This window comes from Corvus moneduloides, chromosome 9 (genome assembly GCF_009650955.1).
Source record: "Corvus moneduloides isolate bCorMon1 chromosome 9, bCorMon1.pri, whole genome shotgun sequence".
Taxonomy (NCBI): Eukaryota; Metazoa; Chordata; class Aves; order Passeriformes; family Corvidae; genus Corvus; species Corvus moneduloides.
Genome location: NC_045484.1, coordinates 17,483,058 through 17,501,623, shown reverse-complemented (window position 1 = coordinate 17,501,623; position 18,566 = coordinate 17,483,058). Strand labels below are relative to the sequence as shown.

At 44.4% G+C, this 18,566-nt stretch overlaps 2 protein-coding genes across 2 annotated transcripts; both read left to right on the top strand.

The window, feature by feature from the left end:
* Positions 1 to 1,078: 1,078 nt before the first annotated feature.
* Positions 1,079 to 2,384, top strand: LOC116448185 (skin secretory protein xP2-like). The gene is made up of 3 exons (XM_032118304.1): positions 1,079 to 1,227; positions 1,335 to 1,585; positions 1,891 to 2,384. The coding sequence occupies exons 1-3, from the start codon at positions 1,079 to 1,081 to the stop codon at positions 2,382 to 2,384; spliced, it is 894 nt and encodes a 297-aa protein (XP_031974195.1).
* A 520-nt stretch (positions 2,385 to 2,904) lies between these two features.
* Positions 2,905 to 18,033, top strand: LMO4 (LIM domain only 4). The gene is made up of 5 exons (XM_032118118.1): positions 2,905 to 3,247; positions 5,502 to 5,740; positions 12,563 to 12,659; positions 13,017 to 13,172; positions 17,286 to 18,033. Exons 2-5 carry the CDS (start codon positions 5,505 to 5,507, stop codon positions 17,292 to 17,294), a joined length of 498 nt encoding a protein of 165 aa, XP_031974009.1. The 5' UTR covers positions 2,905 to 3,247; positions 5,502 to 5,504; the 3' UTR covers positions 17,295 to 18,033.
* Positions 18,034 to 18,566: the final 533 nt, after the last annotated feature.

Sequence of the window (18,566 nt, the reverse complement as noted above, 5' to 3'; positions counted from 1 at the left end):
ATTCATGCCTACTGCTGAAATCTACCAATTACACAGAACTATGTTAACTTACCATAGAAACATCTCATCTAATAGCACAGATGATGTTGAACTAACTAATTACATTATGGCACATAGACAATGAAAAACATAACGAAGATGACAGCACAGCAACAGCAGATGCTGCACAAAAGAAAAATTAGAAAAATATTGCTCTGCAAAATGCTCTCAGTTAAGGTTTCCTCTGTTAAAATTAATCACAAAAATTAGTGATGATCAGATTTCAGAAAAAGATATGAACATTGTAATGCTATTTGGAAGACATCATTAAGCCATTTAAAACTCTGCTCCTTGAGAAGGTAATTCCTGTTTTTTGTATCACTCTCATTTTTAAGACTAGTAAACATTTTAGTGCCTATGGCAGAGTTTCTTGGTAGAATATCTTTTCCAATAAGGAGAGGTCCTAATGGCTCTCCCAGTCTGAATTTGGTAGCTTCCAGCCATTACAGGCTTAGATAATTAGACAATGTAGATTTTATTTTAGCTTGGCATTTGTTCTGTTCTTGTGCTCTTAACTGTCAGAAAGCTAAAATATCAGTGATTGTTGATTATCTGTAGCATGCCTTGTTGCTTTATATATTTTAAGTTGTACCAGATCCTACATAACAAATCTAAAACTGCTGAGTATGTTTAAATATAATATGTACATGGAGATTACATCCAGATGATATATTTCATAGACCTATGCTAAAAAAATATTAACCATAACAGTGGTCCTCTTCTCCCTTTCCCTGTGGAAGCGTTCCATGAGCTCCCAAGTCTGCTTTAAGCAGACTCTGAACATATCTCCAGTCTATGGAGAAACACAGAAATATAATTTTCTCCCGTGTTTAAATCATACCTGTGGTGCCATTCAAATGTCAAAATTTTATTTCTTACATATTTAGAAGCAAAATGTATCTTCGCTATCCTATGTTTTCTCAAATACGTTTCTCCCCGGTAGATGATTTTCCTTCCAATTCTAAATGGTTGCTGGGCACACGGCTCCGTGCCCAGCCCAGGCCGGGGCTGCAGGGCTGCGGGAGACCCACAGGTGGCGATGTGGTTAAAGCACACCTGGGCTGCGACTGCCGGCCGGGGCTCAGCGCCGGGCTGTCAGCGGGCGGGCGGGCAGCGTTCCTGCGCCGGAGCACTTAGGAAGTGCTCCCCGGAAGAGTTCCGTGTACCTGTGCGGGGCACCGCGTCTGCGTTAGCCGCCGGCAGGAGCAGGTTTTAAATACTTAGTTGTCTCGGACATCGGGTGGGCGCACGGAGCTCGTAGCCCGGTCACGCTGCCATCACCACATACTTGACAGGGCAGCGAACGTGCCCGCGGGCGGCGGGGCCGCCCTGCCCTGCCCTGCCCGCGGCGCCCGTCGAGCGCGGCCCGAGCGTTGCTGCCGGCCGGCCAGCGCTGCATTGGCTGCTGCTTACGTCAGCCGTCTGGAATCGAGAAACTCCTGTTATGAAGTTCGTCTGTCCTTTAACGGATCCCGGGAATGTGCCACTGATGGGGCTCCGCCGCCGCGAGAGGAGCGCGGCCGCGTACGCGGGGTGACAGGAGCGCGTGTGTTCCCTGTGCCGGGCACGGCCGGGCGCGGAGCTGCGCTGGGGACAGCACCCGCATTTAGGAGCACTTTGTTATTCCGGGGGCGTGTTCCAGCGATTCGCGGCTGTGCTTATCCTGTGTGCTGCACTTAGGCCTCACAGGCGTGCAGTTAACACGTAGTGGGTTTTTCACAGTTTTAAGCGTCCTCTCTGACCATTACTTGTTCCGATTTGCCGTCATCCCCGGGCTTCTCCCTCAGAAACGCAGCTGCCTTCCCTGCTGACAAGCCGTGCCGCCAACTGCAGCTGCTTAACCCACCGAAGCCTCCACTGGGGCGGCCACCGCGGGCCGTGCCCCCCTGAGTCCCGCAGCGCAGCTCCTGCGGGGAACGTGTGACAGTCGGCGGCGCGACACGGCCCCTCCACCCGCAGGGAGAGCTGGGCACGGCCCTCGCCGCCTCTCCCCGCTCCGGCACGGGAGCGCAGGACGGAGAGCGGGCACCGGGGCCGGCCGCGGGCAGCGGGGGGCGCCACGAAGGCGGCAAGAAGCGGCTGCTGCGGCCGCACCTCCCCTCGGCGCCTCCCCCCGGCTCGGTGGGGCCGCGGCGGCGGGTGAAGCGCCCAGCAGCCGGGAAGGGCTCCGAGGGACGCCGCCGCCCGGGCGGAGCAGGCCTGTCCTCGGAGACAGCCAGGACGACCCCTCGCCGCCAAGTTTCTCAACTGGTGGCCGGGAGCTGGCGGGCGGGGCGGGGCGGACGGTGCCCTCACGGCCGCGCGCCTCCCCTCAGCGCCCGGCGCGGCCAGCGCTGCCCACCTGACTCCCTCCTTCCTCTACATTCCCCTCCTCCTCCTCCTCCTCCTCCTCGCCCCCTCCCTTCCTCTCCTTTTTTTTTTTTTTTTTTTCCCTCCCCTCTCACTCATTCCTTTGTCTTCCCGGGGATTGGCAGGTTTTATTATTCCGCCTGAACAAGCCGGGGGCGGATTGGCTGCGGCGGGCTGACGGGGGCGCCCAGCCGGAGTGTAGTTGGGATTCTGCTCTGTCAGTAACACATGTGTAAGGGCAGCGGACACACGCGCACCGTGCGGGCACACACGCACTCACACGGGCACACACGCACTTGCAGCCTCACGCTTAGACGGGCACAAGGGCCGCCCCCCGCGCCCCACCAGCGCCGCCGCCGCAGGATCCCGGCAGCAGCTCCGTACCCGGCCCCGCTCAAACTCGCCGGCTCCCGCCCGCTCCGCTGAGGCGCTCCGGCGGGCCGCGGCCGGCCGGCTCCGCGCCGCGGGAGGCTCGGGAGCCGCCGCAGCCCGGAGAGGGGGCGGAGGTGGGGGGGGCGGGGGGGAAGCGGCACAAAGTGAAGCCACATTGCCAAACTTGCCCGGCGATTGCAGCAGCGAGCGGCGGCGGCGCCCTGCGTGTGCGGCTCAGCGGCGGGGACCGAGCTCTGCAGCTCCCCTCCCGGGAAGCGGGAGCTGGAGGAAGGACCCGGGCAGACGCCTCTCATAGCAATATCTATATTTTTCCAGCCTGGGCTGCCCCTTGCCGGGCGGGGGGCTCCCTCCAGCGCTCCCAACAGCCGGCGAGAGGGCGAGCGCTGTGCTTGTTTCTTTGCAAGGAGACCTCTTCAGGAACCCCGAGCGGCGCTCTCCGGCCTTTTGCAATATAGAGGGGAAGCAGGTAAGAAGTGCCGGTCGCTCCCCCGTGTTTCTCAGCGTTCGTGTGCGCGGTGCCCGCCCGCTCGCCGCTGCCGTCCCGCTGCCCGCCGGGCGGAGGGGCGCGGAGCGGGTCGCCGTGGGCCCCGGGCATTGTCGCGGCCCCCCGTACAAAGCCTGGCGGCGGCCGCCACTGGAGCGCCTTCCCTTACCCCCCTTCCCAGCTGCCGCCGGGAAAGGGCTCTGCCTGCCTCGGCTGTGAATGGAGGGGACGGGGGGGGGGGTGGGGAGGTGGGGGGGTGGGGGGAGGCTGGGGCACCCGCTTCCCCCGTAGTAAACACTTTTCTGAAACAGTGGCAGAAAAGATCAAAGTGAGCTCTCTATTTCTTTCCTCTCCGGTTCCCTTCCTGCCCCGCACACGGTCTTTTGTTTCAATCCAGGAGAAATTCGGTGAATCACCTAATTAAAACCAAGACATGAATTAAGCATCCATTTTTGTACTACAAATTTCCAGCTCTCCGCTTGTCCCTCCCTTGGTCTCCATTAAAAAAGCAGCAGAGACGCTGTTAAAAGGGGGGTATTTTGCCTCTAGCTTCTAGCTCTGCTTTCTATTTCACTGACTCCTATCCCAGGACCTAAATTGCTTGGCTCTGTAATTACTCGAGTAAGCCTATTTAAGTTAAAAGCTTCCCCCCCCCCCCCCCCCCAAACTCTAAATGAAACTTGATGAGGGCCCGTCCTTAGTTATCAAGGGAGTCACTTTCTGGTCAGTCCTCTTGATTCATCTTTTTAGATTAATCAGCATTAAGGTATTGCTTGTCCTTAAGAGCTTTAGCTTAATGGGGTTACTGGATGGTTTTCTCAGTGTAACGTTTCCCATTTTATATTTACACATATTTGTCTTCGACAAAGAACAGGTTAAGGTGGTGGCATGGAGCCTTTTTCTTTCTTTTAAGAAATCCGAAGTGATTTAAAGCGTAGGAAAACGGTTTAAGGACTCAGAGCAGGAAATGCAGATTCATTAAGCTGTAGCTGGAAACTGTAACAAAAGGCAATTCCTTGAACAAATGCATCAGAAATCAATTTACATAAAGGTATACGATGCATTCGGATAAATGCAATGCTAATGGCTTTTAGAGTGGTTTTCTTTATAAAGTCTCGGGGTTTTTGTTACAGCTTAATTGGTGCAGTTCTCCTGGTTTATTGTGCGGTCACTGGACATACCTCCAGGTACTCTTTCTGAGGAAATGTGTGTTTAAATCGGCCTCAGTTCTTCTCCTGCAGTCGAGTTGGGCCAGTGGCAGGAAAAGTTCGTCCTCGCTGCTCTGGACGTATCAGTCTGAAGGTCCTTAGCAGATAGCCAGATGCCTCGGCATGAGCACATACGGCTTACAAAGGACAAAGACAAAACATGCTGCTTAATTGGCAGTAAATAACTTGATCTTTTTATAGTATAAGTGACTAGAGGAACACCGGGAGTTTATTGGACTCTGGATTGAAGGCAACAAATTAATCGGTTTAGAGTAAGCTTTATGAATTGATTCCTATATTATCTCTCGGTTGTCCTGCTTGCATAAAGCATTTATTAGAAAGTGAAAAATGCCCTTAGTAGCAGTTTCGGGGGCGGCCAGAGTAACTGCAGCCGGAGCGGTGCACTTCATTACTCTGCTGCTTTCCTAGGGTCGGTAAACTTTTTTTTTTTTTTTTTTTTAGTAACAAAGCTTTAGCATTTAAACTGCTGATCAAGGGCAGATTAGCGAGACAAAAGTTGAGTGTACTTGTGTAGGAAGTTAACTGGCGTCCTAAAGTTCAACGATCTATTATTCGGGCCAGCGTCCTCAATCTGGAGTAAAAACACCCAGTTTCTCTGGGTGTTTTTAGTTCTCCAAAATAAAACTACAAAAAATAAAATCCCAAGGCCTCGAGGGCCGGTCCGGAGCCCCTCGTTACCACCCCAAGCCTGCGGAGCCTCTCCTAGACTGAAAAACCAGTTTCACAACTTTCCCCCCCTCCTGTACTCTTCACACACTTTTTTTTCATAAGCAAAACAAACCCCGGGACTGTTCCTGACTTGTGAGCTGCAGCTGCACAAGCCCGGAGCGGGAGGGGCGGCGGGTTGCGCTCGCTCTGCCCCCCGCGCCCGCCGCTCCCCGCCAGCTGCGCGGCCGCGGCCCGGCCGCCGCTGCCCCCGCAGGGCCCGGGAGCGGCGCTGGCCCCGCGCTGCCGCCCGGCCCGTCCTGTCCCAGCGCTGACCCGCCCCCGCCCCTCTCTCCGCGCAGGCCATGGTGAACCCCGGCGGCAGCGCGCAGCCGCCCCCGGTCACGGCGGGCTCCCTCTCCTGGAAGAGGTGCGCCGGCTGCGGGGGGAAGATCGCCGACCGCTTCCTGCTCTACGCCATGGACAGCTACTGGCACAGCCGCTGCCTCAAGTGCTCCTGCTGCCAGGCCCAGCTGGGGGACATCGGCACCTCCTGCTACACCAAGAGCGGGATGATTCTCTGCAGAAACGACTACATCAGGTGAGGCGACGGCCAGGCTGGTGAGGACTGCTTTCCCCCTTTCTCGCTGCCTTTTTCTCCATTTTTCTCTTTTTCCACCCCTTTTTTTTCCTCGTGGTGGGTGTCCGCAGGGCAGAGGGGTGGGCTGGCTCAGGATGGCTCTTTCATTAGGATCGGAGAGACATGCGGGTGCGGATGTTAGCGCCTAGCCCAGGGCGAGTTGCGATTGCCAAGTGGAGGGAAGAGTTGGGGGGGCTGAACGACGACTGTAACTTTAAAGTGGTTTGTCAGCACAAAACAAGTCCTAACTAAAAATAAACAGCAATCAGAGAGGCTAAATTAATCTGCTTTGTTGTAGTGTTGAAGGAGAAGTGTGCATATCTGAACAGTAAATGTTAAAATCGTAGAGCTTAAATAAGGCTGTGGCAGAGGTGCTAAATAATGAAATGCCTGCCTTTAGTATCTGATTAATTATGATATTTACATAAGCACCTTTAAACTCCTTTGAGTGGAAACAGAATGACTCATTCTCTGTTCTCCTTGTGAAAGAGCTGATTAACCATCAGTTGGAGGGCCGTGGATTCTACTTACAGCAAAAACCAGTGGTATGATGTTTGTCTTAGCATTGTTACAGAGAAGCTTTGAACCGGCATTTCTCTTAACTTCCAGTATAGACAATGCAGGAGATAGCAGAGGAGGTATATGCTCTTGCCCTTTATTTCTTACCTCTTCCTCTTTTGAAGCTGTTTGCTTTAAATGCCACAGATTTGGGTAGGGGGAACTAAGCCTCACTAATCTCGCATATGTTGGGGTACAATAAGATTATGCAGAGTATCCCTTCCAACAAGTTTCCAATATAATTAATAGAAAGAATTCATGAGGTCAGGTGCCTGTACGATCTTTTCAGGTGAACTCAAGCTACTTAAACTCATTAATTTAAAAGGAGGCATTTTGAAGGATTACACATTTAATTTGAGTAAATGGTTTGATAGACTGATGCACATGAATGCTTCAAGGAGGTGTTCTGTTTCAACATTCAGTAATTAAAAAAAACAACAAAAAAACCCCATACCTTCCCAGCATCACAGAAATGCTTAGTTAAAACAAACAGTGTTCTGTTTAAATGCTTCTGGCTTCTCATTAATAGTAAATGTCAAGAGTTAACCCAGGATTTCCCTTCTCTCTGATGGCCAAGAAGTTCCACTTTTTTTTCCTTTCTGGAAAAAAAAAAAAACCCTACCAAAAGCAGCCATCAAATGTTACAAGTTTGCTTATGTTGTAAAACTTATATTTGAGAAGATGTGGATTGTAGTGTGTATATGCACAGAGACCTCCTTAGTTAAGAGGATGGAGTTGAGATTTGGTTGCTCTGATAGTGCAGCCTCTGACCTGGTACCTGGCTGTGGCTTCACGCAGTTAAGTATGTAAAATATGTCCCGTGGTATGTCTGAGGAATTGAAGCCTTAGTTTTGCTAGTTTCAGGGGTATTTTTAGAGAGAAATGCTAAAAAATCAGCACATTGTGGGGGGTTAATGGTGCTTTTTGGTCATCATCCTTAAGCAACAAGCCTAAGCCTGGCAGAATAGTAATTAAATAGAGCAGAACGGTGTTTGGGAAAGAGTCTCGTTTGAAGTGGAAAAATTGACACTACTGTTAAGATGCACTGAATAGTACAGATTCATCACTCGGCCAACGCCATCAAACAAACCCTCATGTCTGATTGCTACTAATTAAAAAGAGGAGATGTGTCCACTGTGTCCCAGAGGCAAGTTCAGGCAAGCTTATCGCAGTCCTCTGGTTTTGTGTTGCCAAAAATTAATACTCGTTTATTTTAATGTAGGCGATTATGAATAGGATGCTTTATCAGATGAGGGGTTTGAATTGATCTCCTTGTCCTATTGCCTGACTTCTCTTTAGATCTGTGTAATTTGACTTGCAAAAATAACTCTGACAGATGCTTGCTGAAACTTGAACTGGACACTGTACACTCAAGGTGGGGTAGGATGGTGTGGCGCTGCCAGGGTTGAGTTAACTTGGAGCTTTCCTGCTGGAAATTGACTTTGCAGGCTTCCTCGTGGGTCATGCTGCCGTGAGCGAGGCCCTCGCCCTTTTTGTGTTTGAAATGGCCCCATTTGGCTGTGGAGGCAATGCTCTGACAGCGAGGCGCTCTGGTTCCCCTCTGCCATTCTTCTTCTCTCTTAGTTTTCTGGCGGGCTTTTGTGGTGGCACATTCTCTTCCCCAGGCAAGAGCCACGGGCACCGTTCTCAGCCGGAGACGCGGGGCACGCTGGATACGACTGACAAAATGGGAAAGAGGATTGATCGGCCCACAGGTGCCAGGTGAAAGGGACTTGACTCCTTCGGGCCAAGACCCCAGGGCCATTTATTAATGAGGTTTTTAGCTGTCTGAAGCTGTATGTGGGGTTTTTTGTTGTTGTTTAAACAACACAACACTCCCCTTTCCCTCCCTCTCCCCCCCAAAACCCGAAAACAAATTGGCCGTAGAGCTACAGCTTCCATTGAAGGCCAAGGTTCCTGGGAAAAGAGAGGGAGGTGGAAACCCTGGTCCTTTCCCCTCCTTCCTCACGGCGAGCAACGCGCTCAGGGAGGGGAGCGGAGCGGAGCGCAGCCCTCCCAACCTTGAGATGCCAGATAAAGCAGCAGCGTGGCAGCGAATCCGCACAATTAAAAGCTTTAATTAGTGTCTCCTCCATTTTCTCTTAGTTCTGATAGGTTTTATCTAATGAGATCTGGTCGCTGGCTTAGATCTGCTCGGAATGACGTGTCCGAAATGAATGAGAGCCGCGTCGAAAACAAAACATTTAATTAACAAAATTGGCCTCTAAGAGAGAGCAGGGAGTGGTGGGGAAGGGGGAAGAGGGGGAGGCTGCCCGGGCGCTTTTTAAAGGGGCAGCGCCCGGCGCCCCTCCCCGGGCGGCCGCTCCGCACAGCGCGGCGGGGGCGCAGCCCCGGGGGCGGGGGGGCGGCCGGACCTGGTCGCGCTGCGGTGAGGCCGCGCCAGGGAGGGGGCCGCCGGGCAGCCAGTTCATTTCCCTGGTAATCAGCGGCAAGCTGCTATATTCAGGGAATGCTGTCCCTTTAATTGAACAGGCTAGGTAATTAAATGGCACTTTTCCAATAGGACGTGCTAGGTAAATCTAATAGTTGGTTATTTAATATCACTTTGAAGTCTGCCCACTCAAGCACAATGACAGCACAGGAGCATGTGAACTATTAGCTAGGAAAAAAAAAAAAAAAACAGGATCTCAAAAATTAATTAAATCGCATGCAATTTAGGGGGAACGTTTATCTTGATTTGTCATAACAGAATTAATTCAAGGCCTCCAATTCACTTGGGGGCAGATCTGTTACTCTGAATTAACCAAGCGTAATTTGGCTGGTTTTTTTTTTCCTTTTTTTTCTTCCTCTTCTCTAATGCAGCACTTGCCATTATGCACAGCCCCCCTTTTAAGTATCAATAGCTTCTGGTGCTTTTAAGGTGCTTGGTCTCTAGTTATTCTGAAGTACGTTTAATGGACTTGGCTTCAGGCATAATTTCTGTGTTGCCTTTCTTTGTTACATTTAATATAGCTGGTGCAGAATTTAGATTAAATGTGGGGAATGTACAAAAACACTGATTCCTTCTGGATCAGTAGGTCTGGATGTGCATTTCTCTTTGCTAGGGCTTGGATGGATATATGTATGTGAACACAAATGTGCACCACGTCGTGCAAGAATCAGAGTGCTTAAATCTGTGTCCACAATTTTGGAAAGCAGTGGAACCTTATTGTGTTAGTACAAGTTGCTAGAGACGTGTTTCTGCTGATGCTGAATTTTGAGCAGCAAGATGGGAAACTGGGTTGAGAAGATTTCTTGCTGCTTTCATTCCCACTCTCCTACAGAAAGTTCTGAAAAAAAACCCCACCCAAAAAAACCCCACCAACAAAAAACACCAGGAGCATTTGGGGGTGTGGGGAATGCTGTGTTGGAACCACACAGTAGTTAATTTAAGGTGGCTCAGTAAAATGCTGCGAAGTGTAGAAGAGCTGCCTTGTCCGTACAGGGAACCTCTTGATGTTTGTGATTGATTGCATTGCCCAAATGTTGAAATATTAATGACCTTCTTGGACTGAGGACCCAAAGAGGAAACTGAAACCAATTCTGTCATCACAATTAAAGAGTCCCCTGTCTTTAATTAGCCTGACCTGGGGTATCTCTACCCATTGCTGCAGTTAAAGAGAAAAGAGCCCATTAAAGTCCAGTCTGAGACCGATAGCTACTTAATTGAGCACCTAAAGCCTCAAGCCTTTTAAATCAAATACTGTCCTGGACAGTCCCCCTGGTTAGATAATTAGCTCTCTAGCTTCCCAGAAACCATGCAAAACAACTTTTTCAGTAAAGAATAGTTAATGTGGAAGACTTCCGTTACTGGTAAGGAGGAATAACATTTTTTTAAAAGGTAAAACCTTTTTCCTGTTAATGGTATTACAGAACAAAACCATTCATAACAGTAGAGAAGGAAAAATAAGTTTAATTTTCTTGGTAAATAATAATAAGCAGCAGAAAGGTGTTCTGAGTTTGTAAGTAACTTTTAGAAATTTTTGCAGAAGATTCAGCTGAAGTGTCTTCCCAAAGTAGAGTTGTTTTGGGAACATGCCTGGGGAAAACTTAAGATATGTGGAAAGCCTCTGGATTAGTTTGACTCCGTTTATTAGAATTCACAGACATTCAAGGTGTGGGACCACTCTAGTTCAGAGAGAATAGTATAACAACTGAATGCTTAATGAAGACAAGTAGTGCAATGAGATCAGCATTCTGAAAGCTGTGTTTTCAGTTGGGTGGTGCAATTGTATGGGGGGGAGGGAAGAGGGGGTTGTGAGAGACGGCTCACCATGTTCAGATTCTCCTGGACAACTGACAGCGTCTGTCCATCTTCTCCCTTCTAGCCAGCAATGCCCTTGCTGCCACCCCCTTACTCTGGATTGTTGGATCTTTGCTGTAGAAATGTAGTGCATTTCTGCCTTTTCTCACAGCCCTTTCCGTGCACCTTCTCTAGTGCCAACTTCGTTACTAGTAACAATGAAGGAAGAAAAAAGCATATTGCAACGCTTTGGAAGTAACCTCGGTGTGTCATGTAACTATTCGGAACTGGTCCTGGTTTGGAAGATGCCCTAATAATGGACCTTTAGTTGCCAGACAGTTTAGTCCCTTTGGCGGGAGGTCCTGACAATGTATAGTTCAGCTTTCCCTTTGTAACCGCTGTGATTCTGCAAGAACGTGTCAATGTGTCGTGGATCTCAGACTAATTAGTTTTGAAATGGAGTTTTGATTGAACTCTTCAAATCGATGCTGCTGCAAAATTTGTTTCTCAGCTTCCTATTAAAAGCCATCTTAAGGGGCAGTTTTACTACTCTCTCTGTCGTTCAGTCGATACATTTAATAACAACTTACAGGCTATTTTCAATAAAGTGGCGACAGCAAATTAGTAGTTTGAACATGACAAGCCTCCTCTGCAAGCTCAGATTCTGGAAATTCAAAGCAATTATTTTTATACAGAGGCACACTGCAATCATTCAGATTACGGGTATTCTGTTGTAATGCGTGTCCTAGGTTGACACAAACAGAATTTTATGACTTTATTTGGACAGGAAGGAGATGCAAATATTAATATTTATTATGACACCAATACGCTAATTTGTAAATCCTATTACTGTGTTTTACATCGTGCAGAAAAGTGGGTCTGTGACCCTGCCAGCTAGTTCAGTTTCCTTTTTTACTGCGAAATGAATTGTGGTAGTCTTTATAAATATTTGTGTCTATTAGAGACTCGTGCAAAAGCAAATAACGTTTTTTCTAATTCTAGCTAACACAGCCTGTAAAAGTAGAACTCAATAATCATTATTGTATTATATTTTGAATCAATGCGTTGTACCTTTAAATGGATTTGAAGAATTATGTATATATTTTTCTTCACCACTCTTCCGCCTATTCCCCCCTCCCCCCACTGCGTGTGCCCCCCCCCAATGGCAGATGTTGTGGTCTCATTTGATTGCATAGGAAAACTGCAGTGATACAGCAAACACCCAGAGAGATATGATGACAAATGGGTCCAGATCCCGGTAAATTACTTTCTGCTCAAATCGAAATTTCATTCAGTTTGTTGCTAGCAGAGATGAAGTAATCTAAATTGTGGACTCAGGAGCAGATAGAGGGAAGTTGGAGCAAGCATTTCATTATCAAGAGAGAGAGAAGGTTAGGATGAAAGAGATGAGCAGAGGCAAATCTAAAGTGTTGACACCATGATTGAAAAGGTTAACCCATACACATTATATATCAACCTGGATAGCAGAGAGTTTCTAATGGAAACTCTGCACTGATGGAGGTTTACTGGAGTTTCAATACACTGAGCATGATGTCTTCTTAGATATACAATCAAATCCTCTTAACCCTTTTGATGACTCATATCTCAAGATATGATTAAAGTACAAAAGACTTCTTCATATAATTTCAAGGACACAATGCATTTAAACTCCAGTCATGAATTGTATCTTTTTTTTATGATGAACCCAGTAATCTGATAAAATGTGTGTAGTACAGAATTGTTTGTGTTTCTGGAGGTGTAAGTCAATATTTCTGATTAAATCCCGTGTAACCACATCCCAGGTAAGGTGAAGCTACCAGTTGTTACACAAAAATACACTTTTTCATATTATGAAACAAAGCAAGTTGGAAGATGAGGGTCAGAAGTCTAAAACAGTTGTGTGATAAACCATGGCAGTGATGTGCAAAATGCCTAGAGCCTTCTGTGTATTAAATTATTCACAATCATCACCTCTGTTTCAGGTTATTTGGAAATAGTGGTGCTTGCAGTGCCTGTGGACAGTCCATTCCTGCTAGTGAGCTGGTCATGAGGGCACAGGGCAATGTCTATCATCTTAAGGTGAGGGGGTTTTTCTGTGTACTTTTGTTTTTAGTAGCTGATTAGTACTGCTGTGCCTCTTTAGTGTAAAACCTGCATCTGCTTATGAATGGAATGCAAAATAATAACTAGATGAATGAGTATTTATTATAAAGTTTTCCTTAGTGCATAGCTTTGTTCCCTCGTAATTGGTAGAACTCTCCTTGAGTTACGTACTGCACAGTCCCAACAGGTAAGACTAATGCCATACTTGGAGATACTGGAAACCAAGCAGCTCCATATCTCAACTACACTTGCAGTGTCTGAAGTGTAATTTTCAAACCTGCAGCATACTTAATTTGTGCTGTAGTTTCAGTTGCTGTCTCTTTCATTTTCCAGTGTTTTACATGCTCTACCTGCCGGAATCGCCTGGTCCCCGGAGATCGGTTTCACTACATCAATGGCAGTTTATTTTGTGAACATGATAGACCTACAGCTCTCATCAATGGCCATTTGAATTCACTTCAGAGTAATCCACTACTGCCAGACCAGAAGGTGAATACTCCACAATTACTAATGAGCTTTCTTAGAGCTAAATGAAGATCAGTTTCTTTTCATCATTCTAATAGTGGACATTCCCTAGCCCTGCAGAGACCTTTAAGTAACTGAACTCACCTTAAGTTATTTAGGCACAGGGTGTGGGAGAAAATAGTAACCTTTTAAATATGACATACAGGGTGAGTCATTTTATTTTGGTTTGGGCACGTGCATCTCTACAGGTGTTGAACTCCTTGTGTACAAAGCATACATCAATATAAACCTTTAAGAAAGAAGTATTTTATAATCTTGAAATTAAGGGCTACAGGAGAACAGGTTTCTGAGGGAGGAAAATTAGATCCTTTAATATGGAAATAAATGTCTTGTGAAGAGAAGGTTTCTGGACTAAACGAATGTATTTCATTTTAATACTAAGGTTTTAGTTGAGGAAGCATGCCGAGGTACTCTTTCAGAAGTAGTTGCTTGCCTGTTTTGTGTGTCATAACTCAGATTTTAAAACCAAAGTGCTATTTTCTTAGCGTTCCATAACACTAATAGCTGAACTAGAGATTGTGTATCTCTATGGTTGATAGTTTTGGTTTCTAGCTAAATGAGTAAATAATGACTGTACAAATCATAGAGTGAAGAAGAAGAAAAAATTTTTGATCAACAGTTGTCCTGTAACTCTGAAACTAGATAGTTTTAGATGTATTTTAATCTCCTTAATCAGTCCTAAAGCTATGCAAGTTGAGTGCATTTTGATAACTGCTGTGCCTAATTTGTAACAATTACTGTCAACCTTGAGTTAAGAGACTGTTCATTCCACCCTGGTCCAGAAAAGAGTGGATGTATGACTCTTTCACATAATTTTATTCACATCATATTTCATACTGATTATGTATTGATGACATTGATTCATTTACTCTTTACAGCGCCACTTGCTTGGATATTAAATCTTATTGACCACAGATGAATTTTAATTTCAGATTGGTGATAGATTTTTCCATCAGCTCTGATAGTATATTTGACTTTTTCATCATTAACCCAGGCAATCGCACAGCACTGAGTTATTGCAATGAAACAAAAAGTGCACACTTCAGTTGGTAATTCTTTATAGATTTACAATAGGAACTTCATTAATGTCTGTAAGGATCACAAAAAATAACATTTATTTGCAAGTAGGAATTCAGAAGATTAAAAAATAATCTGGGACAAATGCGAGGCTGATCTATTCTGTAGTGTACAGTATATGTTGTTGTGCTTTTAGTGAGTGGAAAAACATGTCCGAGAAAACAGAAACTGTTCTTTAATTTACGTGAGTTTTTTTGGTTGTGTTGCTACATTTCAATATCTGTGTTTGCTTTTTTTTTTACTGTGCATAAATTTACTGATTAATTTTAAGCATTCTTTCAAGTCTTATATAGTGAATGTAATTACACCAAAATAAAGCATGGGCCTTTTTTATTTACTTAATTTGTCAATTGAGGTGATGAGAGAATTGAGTACAAATATGCTACATAGTTAGGCAGAACAAAGATAATTAAGATTGGAAGAGAATGTGCAGCCTCTTCTCAAGGAAGTGCAAATACAGTTAAAGATTCATAGATTTATACTGTTGTGAATTTTAATGAAACAAATCTGTAATATAGACTAGCTAGCAGTGATTCTGTTAAATGAATATTTATAGGTATCCCATTTCAAAATATAGGTAAAACCATTTATCTTTATACACTGCAGTAAAAGGTTTACCATTCTGAGAGTGGTTTATCCACTTGTCTTCTACGAATGTAAAGTTTAATGTAACTTCAAATAGGTGTCTAAATTGTCATTTAGTTTTATCAGTTTCTTTCTCTGCCTTAGCAAAACATAAAAATGATTTAGTTGCGATAAAAGCAGTAGACATGATGAGGAACACAGAACATGGAAAAGAGAAGTAAAACGGGACTGGGCTTGCAGAGCTTGTGACTGTAGGCACCTGGTGGGAGCTAAATGCAAGAAGGAGAGTGGTGAGAGCAGGTTTTTGTTAGCTCCTGTCACTGACTGGGAGTGGCATTGCTGCAGCCAGAGCTGAGGCAGATGAGCAGCTATTAGGGAGAAGGTTGAGGGGACACGTAGTTTGAGGGGTTTTTTTTCTTATAATACAGTCTCTCTAGAAATTGTTCTAACTTCTCCTGCTGGTTTTCAAAGAGAATTGCAGAGCACTGAAACTCCAGAAAACAAACACAGTTAAAGAGATAAGTTGATAATTCGTGTATTTGTCAGGTTTCTGGAACTTTGGAAGCTACAGGGGCAGTTGCTAAGAGAGTTGTGTTTTATATTTTGCTTTTTTAACAGTCTAAATATTTTAACATCTTTAACATCTGAGATATTTTCCAGAAAGCTGCATGTTTTCAGGCCACTGATTAAAAATATTCTTCCACTGTAACAGAGTTGGCTGTATCATATGTTTTATTAAACATTACAGATCAATCATTTTCCAGGTTATTCTATCACTAGAGAGTATAGACATAGACTATGCACAGGTTTGGTTTTTTTTATTTAACCAAAGAGATTGAGAGACTCCCAGCATTCAAACACACTTCTGTTGCGCAGATGAAGGTGACAGTTATGAACTTACTCTCGTCTCAGTGCAGTTTACCGGTGACCGGTGCAGGCAGGAAGGGTTGCATGGCTTAACTTGGTTTAAAAACGTGGGATTTTTTTTTTAAGGAGACAAATGCAGGGATGTTTGCCATTCCTGCCTCTTGCCTCCCTGAGGCAATTCACACATGTAAATTGTAACTTCCCATCACTTGCCCTGTAGTTTAAGAAAATCCCTGTTTTCTCTGAAATCGGTACTGCTTGCCTGCAGAGTGCAAACTTATTTTGCGATGTCCTGTGTGCTGTTTCATTTGAAGGAGCTGTATTGTCAAGAATTCGCTCTGCTTTTTTTGGTACTGGTAGTATTCCTGTAGTATTTCTTGTTTGCAACAGTATTACCACATACTAAAAGTGTAAATTTTCCACTGCTTGGCAATGTTTGTAACAAATGCTTGTCTTCAGCTTCTATACTTTTAAATAAAGTATGAGTTACATTACGTCTCTTAGAGAAGATCTCAAAAATCTTCTAGTTTACATATCATTCAACAATTCCCTTGTAGTTACATAATTGGTGTTGTCTGTGTCCATAGTAGAAGATATTTGATGCTCATTTATTAAATATGCTTGCTGGCTGCTCCCTAATCTTTGTTCTGGACAGACAAATTACCTTTCTCACACTGAGCTTCGGCTCTGGGGAATTAAACCTCCAAGCCTCTACTACTTTAATTAGCTTGAAAGTGGGGGGTTGCAGTTACTAATAGACCTCAGGCTTTTAGTAACTTAGAGAAAGGGTGGAAAAAGAACTTCCTGGGAAGCGCAAAATGCCATTTAAAAGCCATAAAAATCTAATATATATTATTTCATTTTGGTAATTGCAAACAGATTGTATTTGAAGACTATGGATGATCATTTCTATTTTATCCATGAAAGTTTAGATTTTTATTGAGTTAGACACTTTTAATTATCACAATTCATTAACACCAGTATGAAAGCACACGTTTGACTTCTTATATTAAAATGTTTATGTAACATTAACTAACGTACCAGATGAGGAATTTAAATGGGAGGGGGGAATCCTGAAATATCTATATTTAGCTCTTGTGCAATGCAGCATATTAACCAAAGTTGCCTTGGGAGGATATTGGCTGTACTTCATATTTGCTTTACACACTATTTCTTCTACTTACAAGATCATATTACTTGCTTCTTCAAAGGCATGGCATAATGGTTCTTCCCTTTTAAACGGGGCCCAGAAAAACCACCTTATTCACTGTATGATTTGTTACCAGAAAGTACCCTAATTTCTTGTTGTAGTCTCTTTTTTTTATGTCTGCTTTCTTTAGTAGTGAAACTGTGAAAAATGTTTGCTTTTTGCTATTTAAAGTTGAAACGCTAGCAGTATGAATGGCCAGTGTAGAAAGCCTTAATCAAGTCACAGTTGGAAAGTAGTCTAATAAAAAAGAGATTAGTGAATAGGGAAAAGACAAAAGCAGTCATGTTGTCATTTCCTATCTCAAATTTAGCTAAGATACCCATTTTTATTTCTTGCAGGTCTGCTAAAAGGTCAGAGTAATGCAGAATGCGTGCCTTCATCTCAAATTTTGTTCATCACAGATGGATCCCATGTCTCCAAGTAGACAAGTCACCTTTGTAGCTAGCATCAATGCCAGCTCCATACCATTGCACCTTCTTTATTCTTGATTGCCCTTCCCACATTTATTGGTGTATTAAAATGACTGAATATGAACATTAAGGACTCCATGAACCTGGGCTAATGGGAGACTGTAGAGAAAATGAAAAAAGATCCACCAGAGGACGTCTTGGGGAGGGTGGGTGGGGAAGATGACTAATGAAGCTAATTAAAAGAAGCATTGAAATCTGCTTTCTACCCTCATTAACAATTAGCAGGGCACTGGCCAGTTTGTACCCTGTGTTTTACCTTAACAACATTCTATTTGCTCTTTGTATATTTAAGTGTTGTAAGGAAATGTGTTTCAATCAAACTGAACATGAGATAAAGATGTGGCTTTTGTGATATTCTATCACAAACACTTTTATTGTATCTCTGTAAAATACAATGTATGTATGCATGTAAGTGTTCTTGTCCTAATGTTGCTACTTCCCATGGCAAAAAAAAAAAAAAAAAAAAGAAAAAAGTCAGGCTCATAGCAGCTACTGTGTAGAAATTTTCACCTACTTCTAATTTGCTGAATGAAGAAAAATCTTTTATTTGTGATATTTTCAGAGACATTTGCTCTAGTATGGTGTATTTAAATAATAAAAAGTAAAACAAAACTGAGTATGGGTTTTAGAAGCTTTGCTTTTTTTAAAATTGCATTCTAAACATTCTGCAACTTCATCTTACAAAGTCATTATCTTAATTGTCAATTAGCTTTAAAAGTAGGTTTTGGTTTGGATTTTTTCTTTTGTCTTATGCCAGTAAAGACTCTGCTAACCTACTTCACCATGTTACTTTTGGCAAGGATAACAAGTACTCCAAAATTATATTTTTTTTCATAGAGATTCTTAATTCTGGTAACAGCAACTATATTGCAATTCCCATTGCAGTGAATAACAGCACACACAGAGGTACTGTGGTCTCTTTCTTTCCAGTTCCTTCTGTGTTAAGGGTGTGCACATGTCTCTGAGCCTGCAAGCATAAAGAGGGTATGAATATACCGTAAGAGGTCAAAAAAATAAAAGCAAACGAAAGGTCTGTACCTCATGCTGAGCACTAGAATTGAGTATTCATGACAAGGAATACAATAGCTATTCTGATCTGAACAACATAAAGTTGTGTTTGCTGGGGTGAAAGAATTTAACTTTTCAACA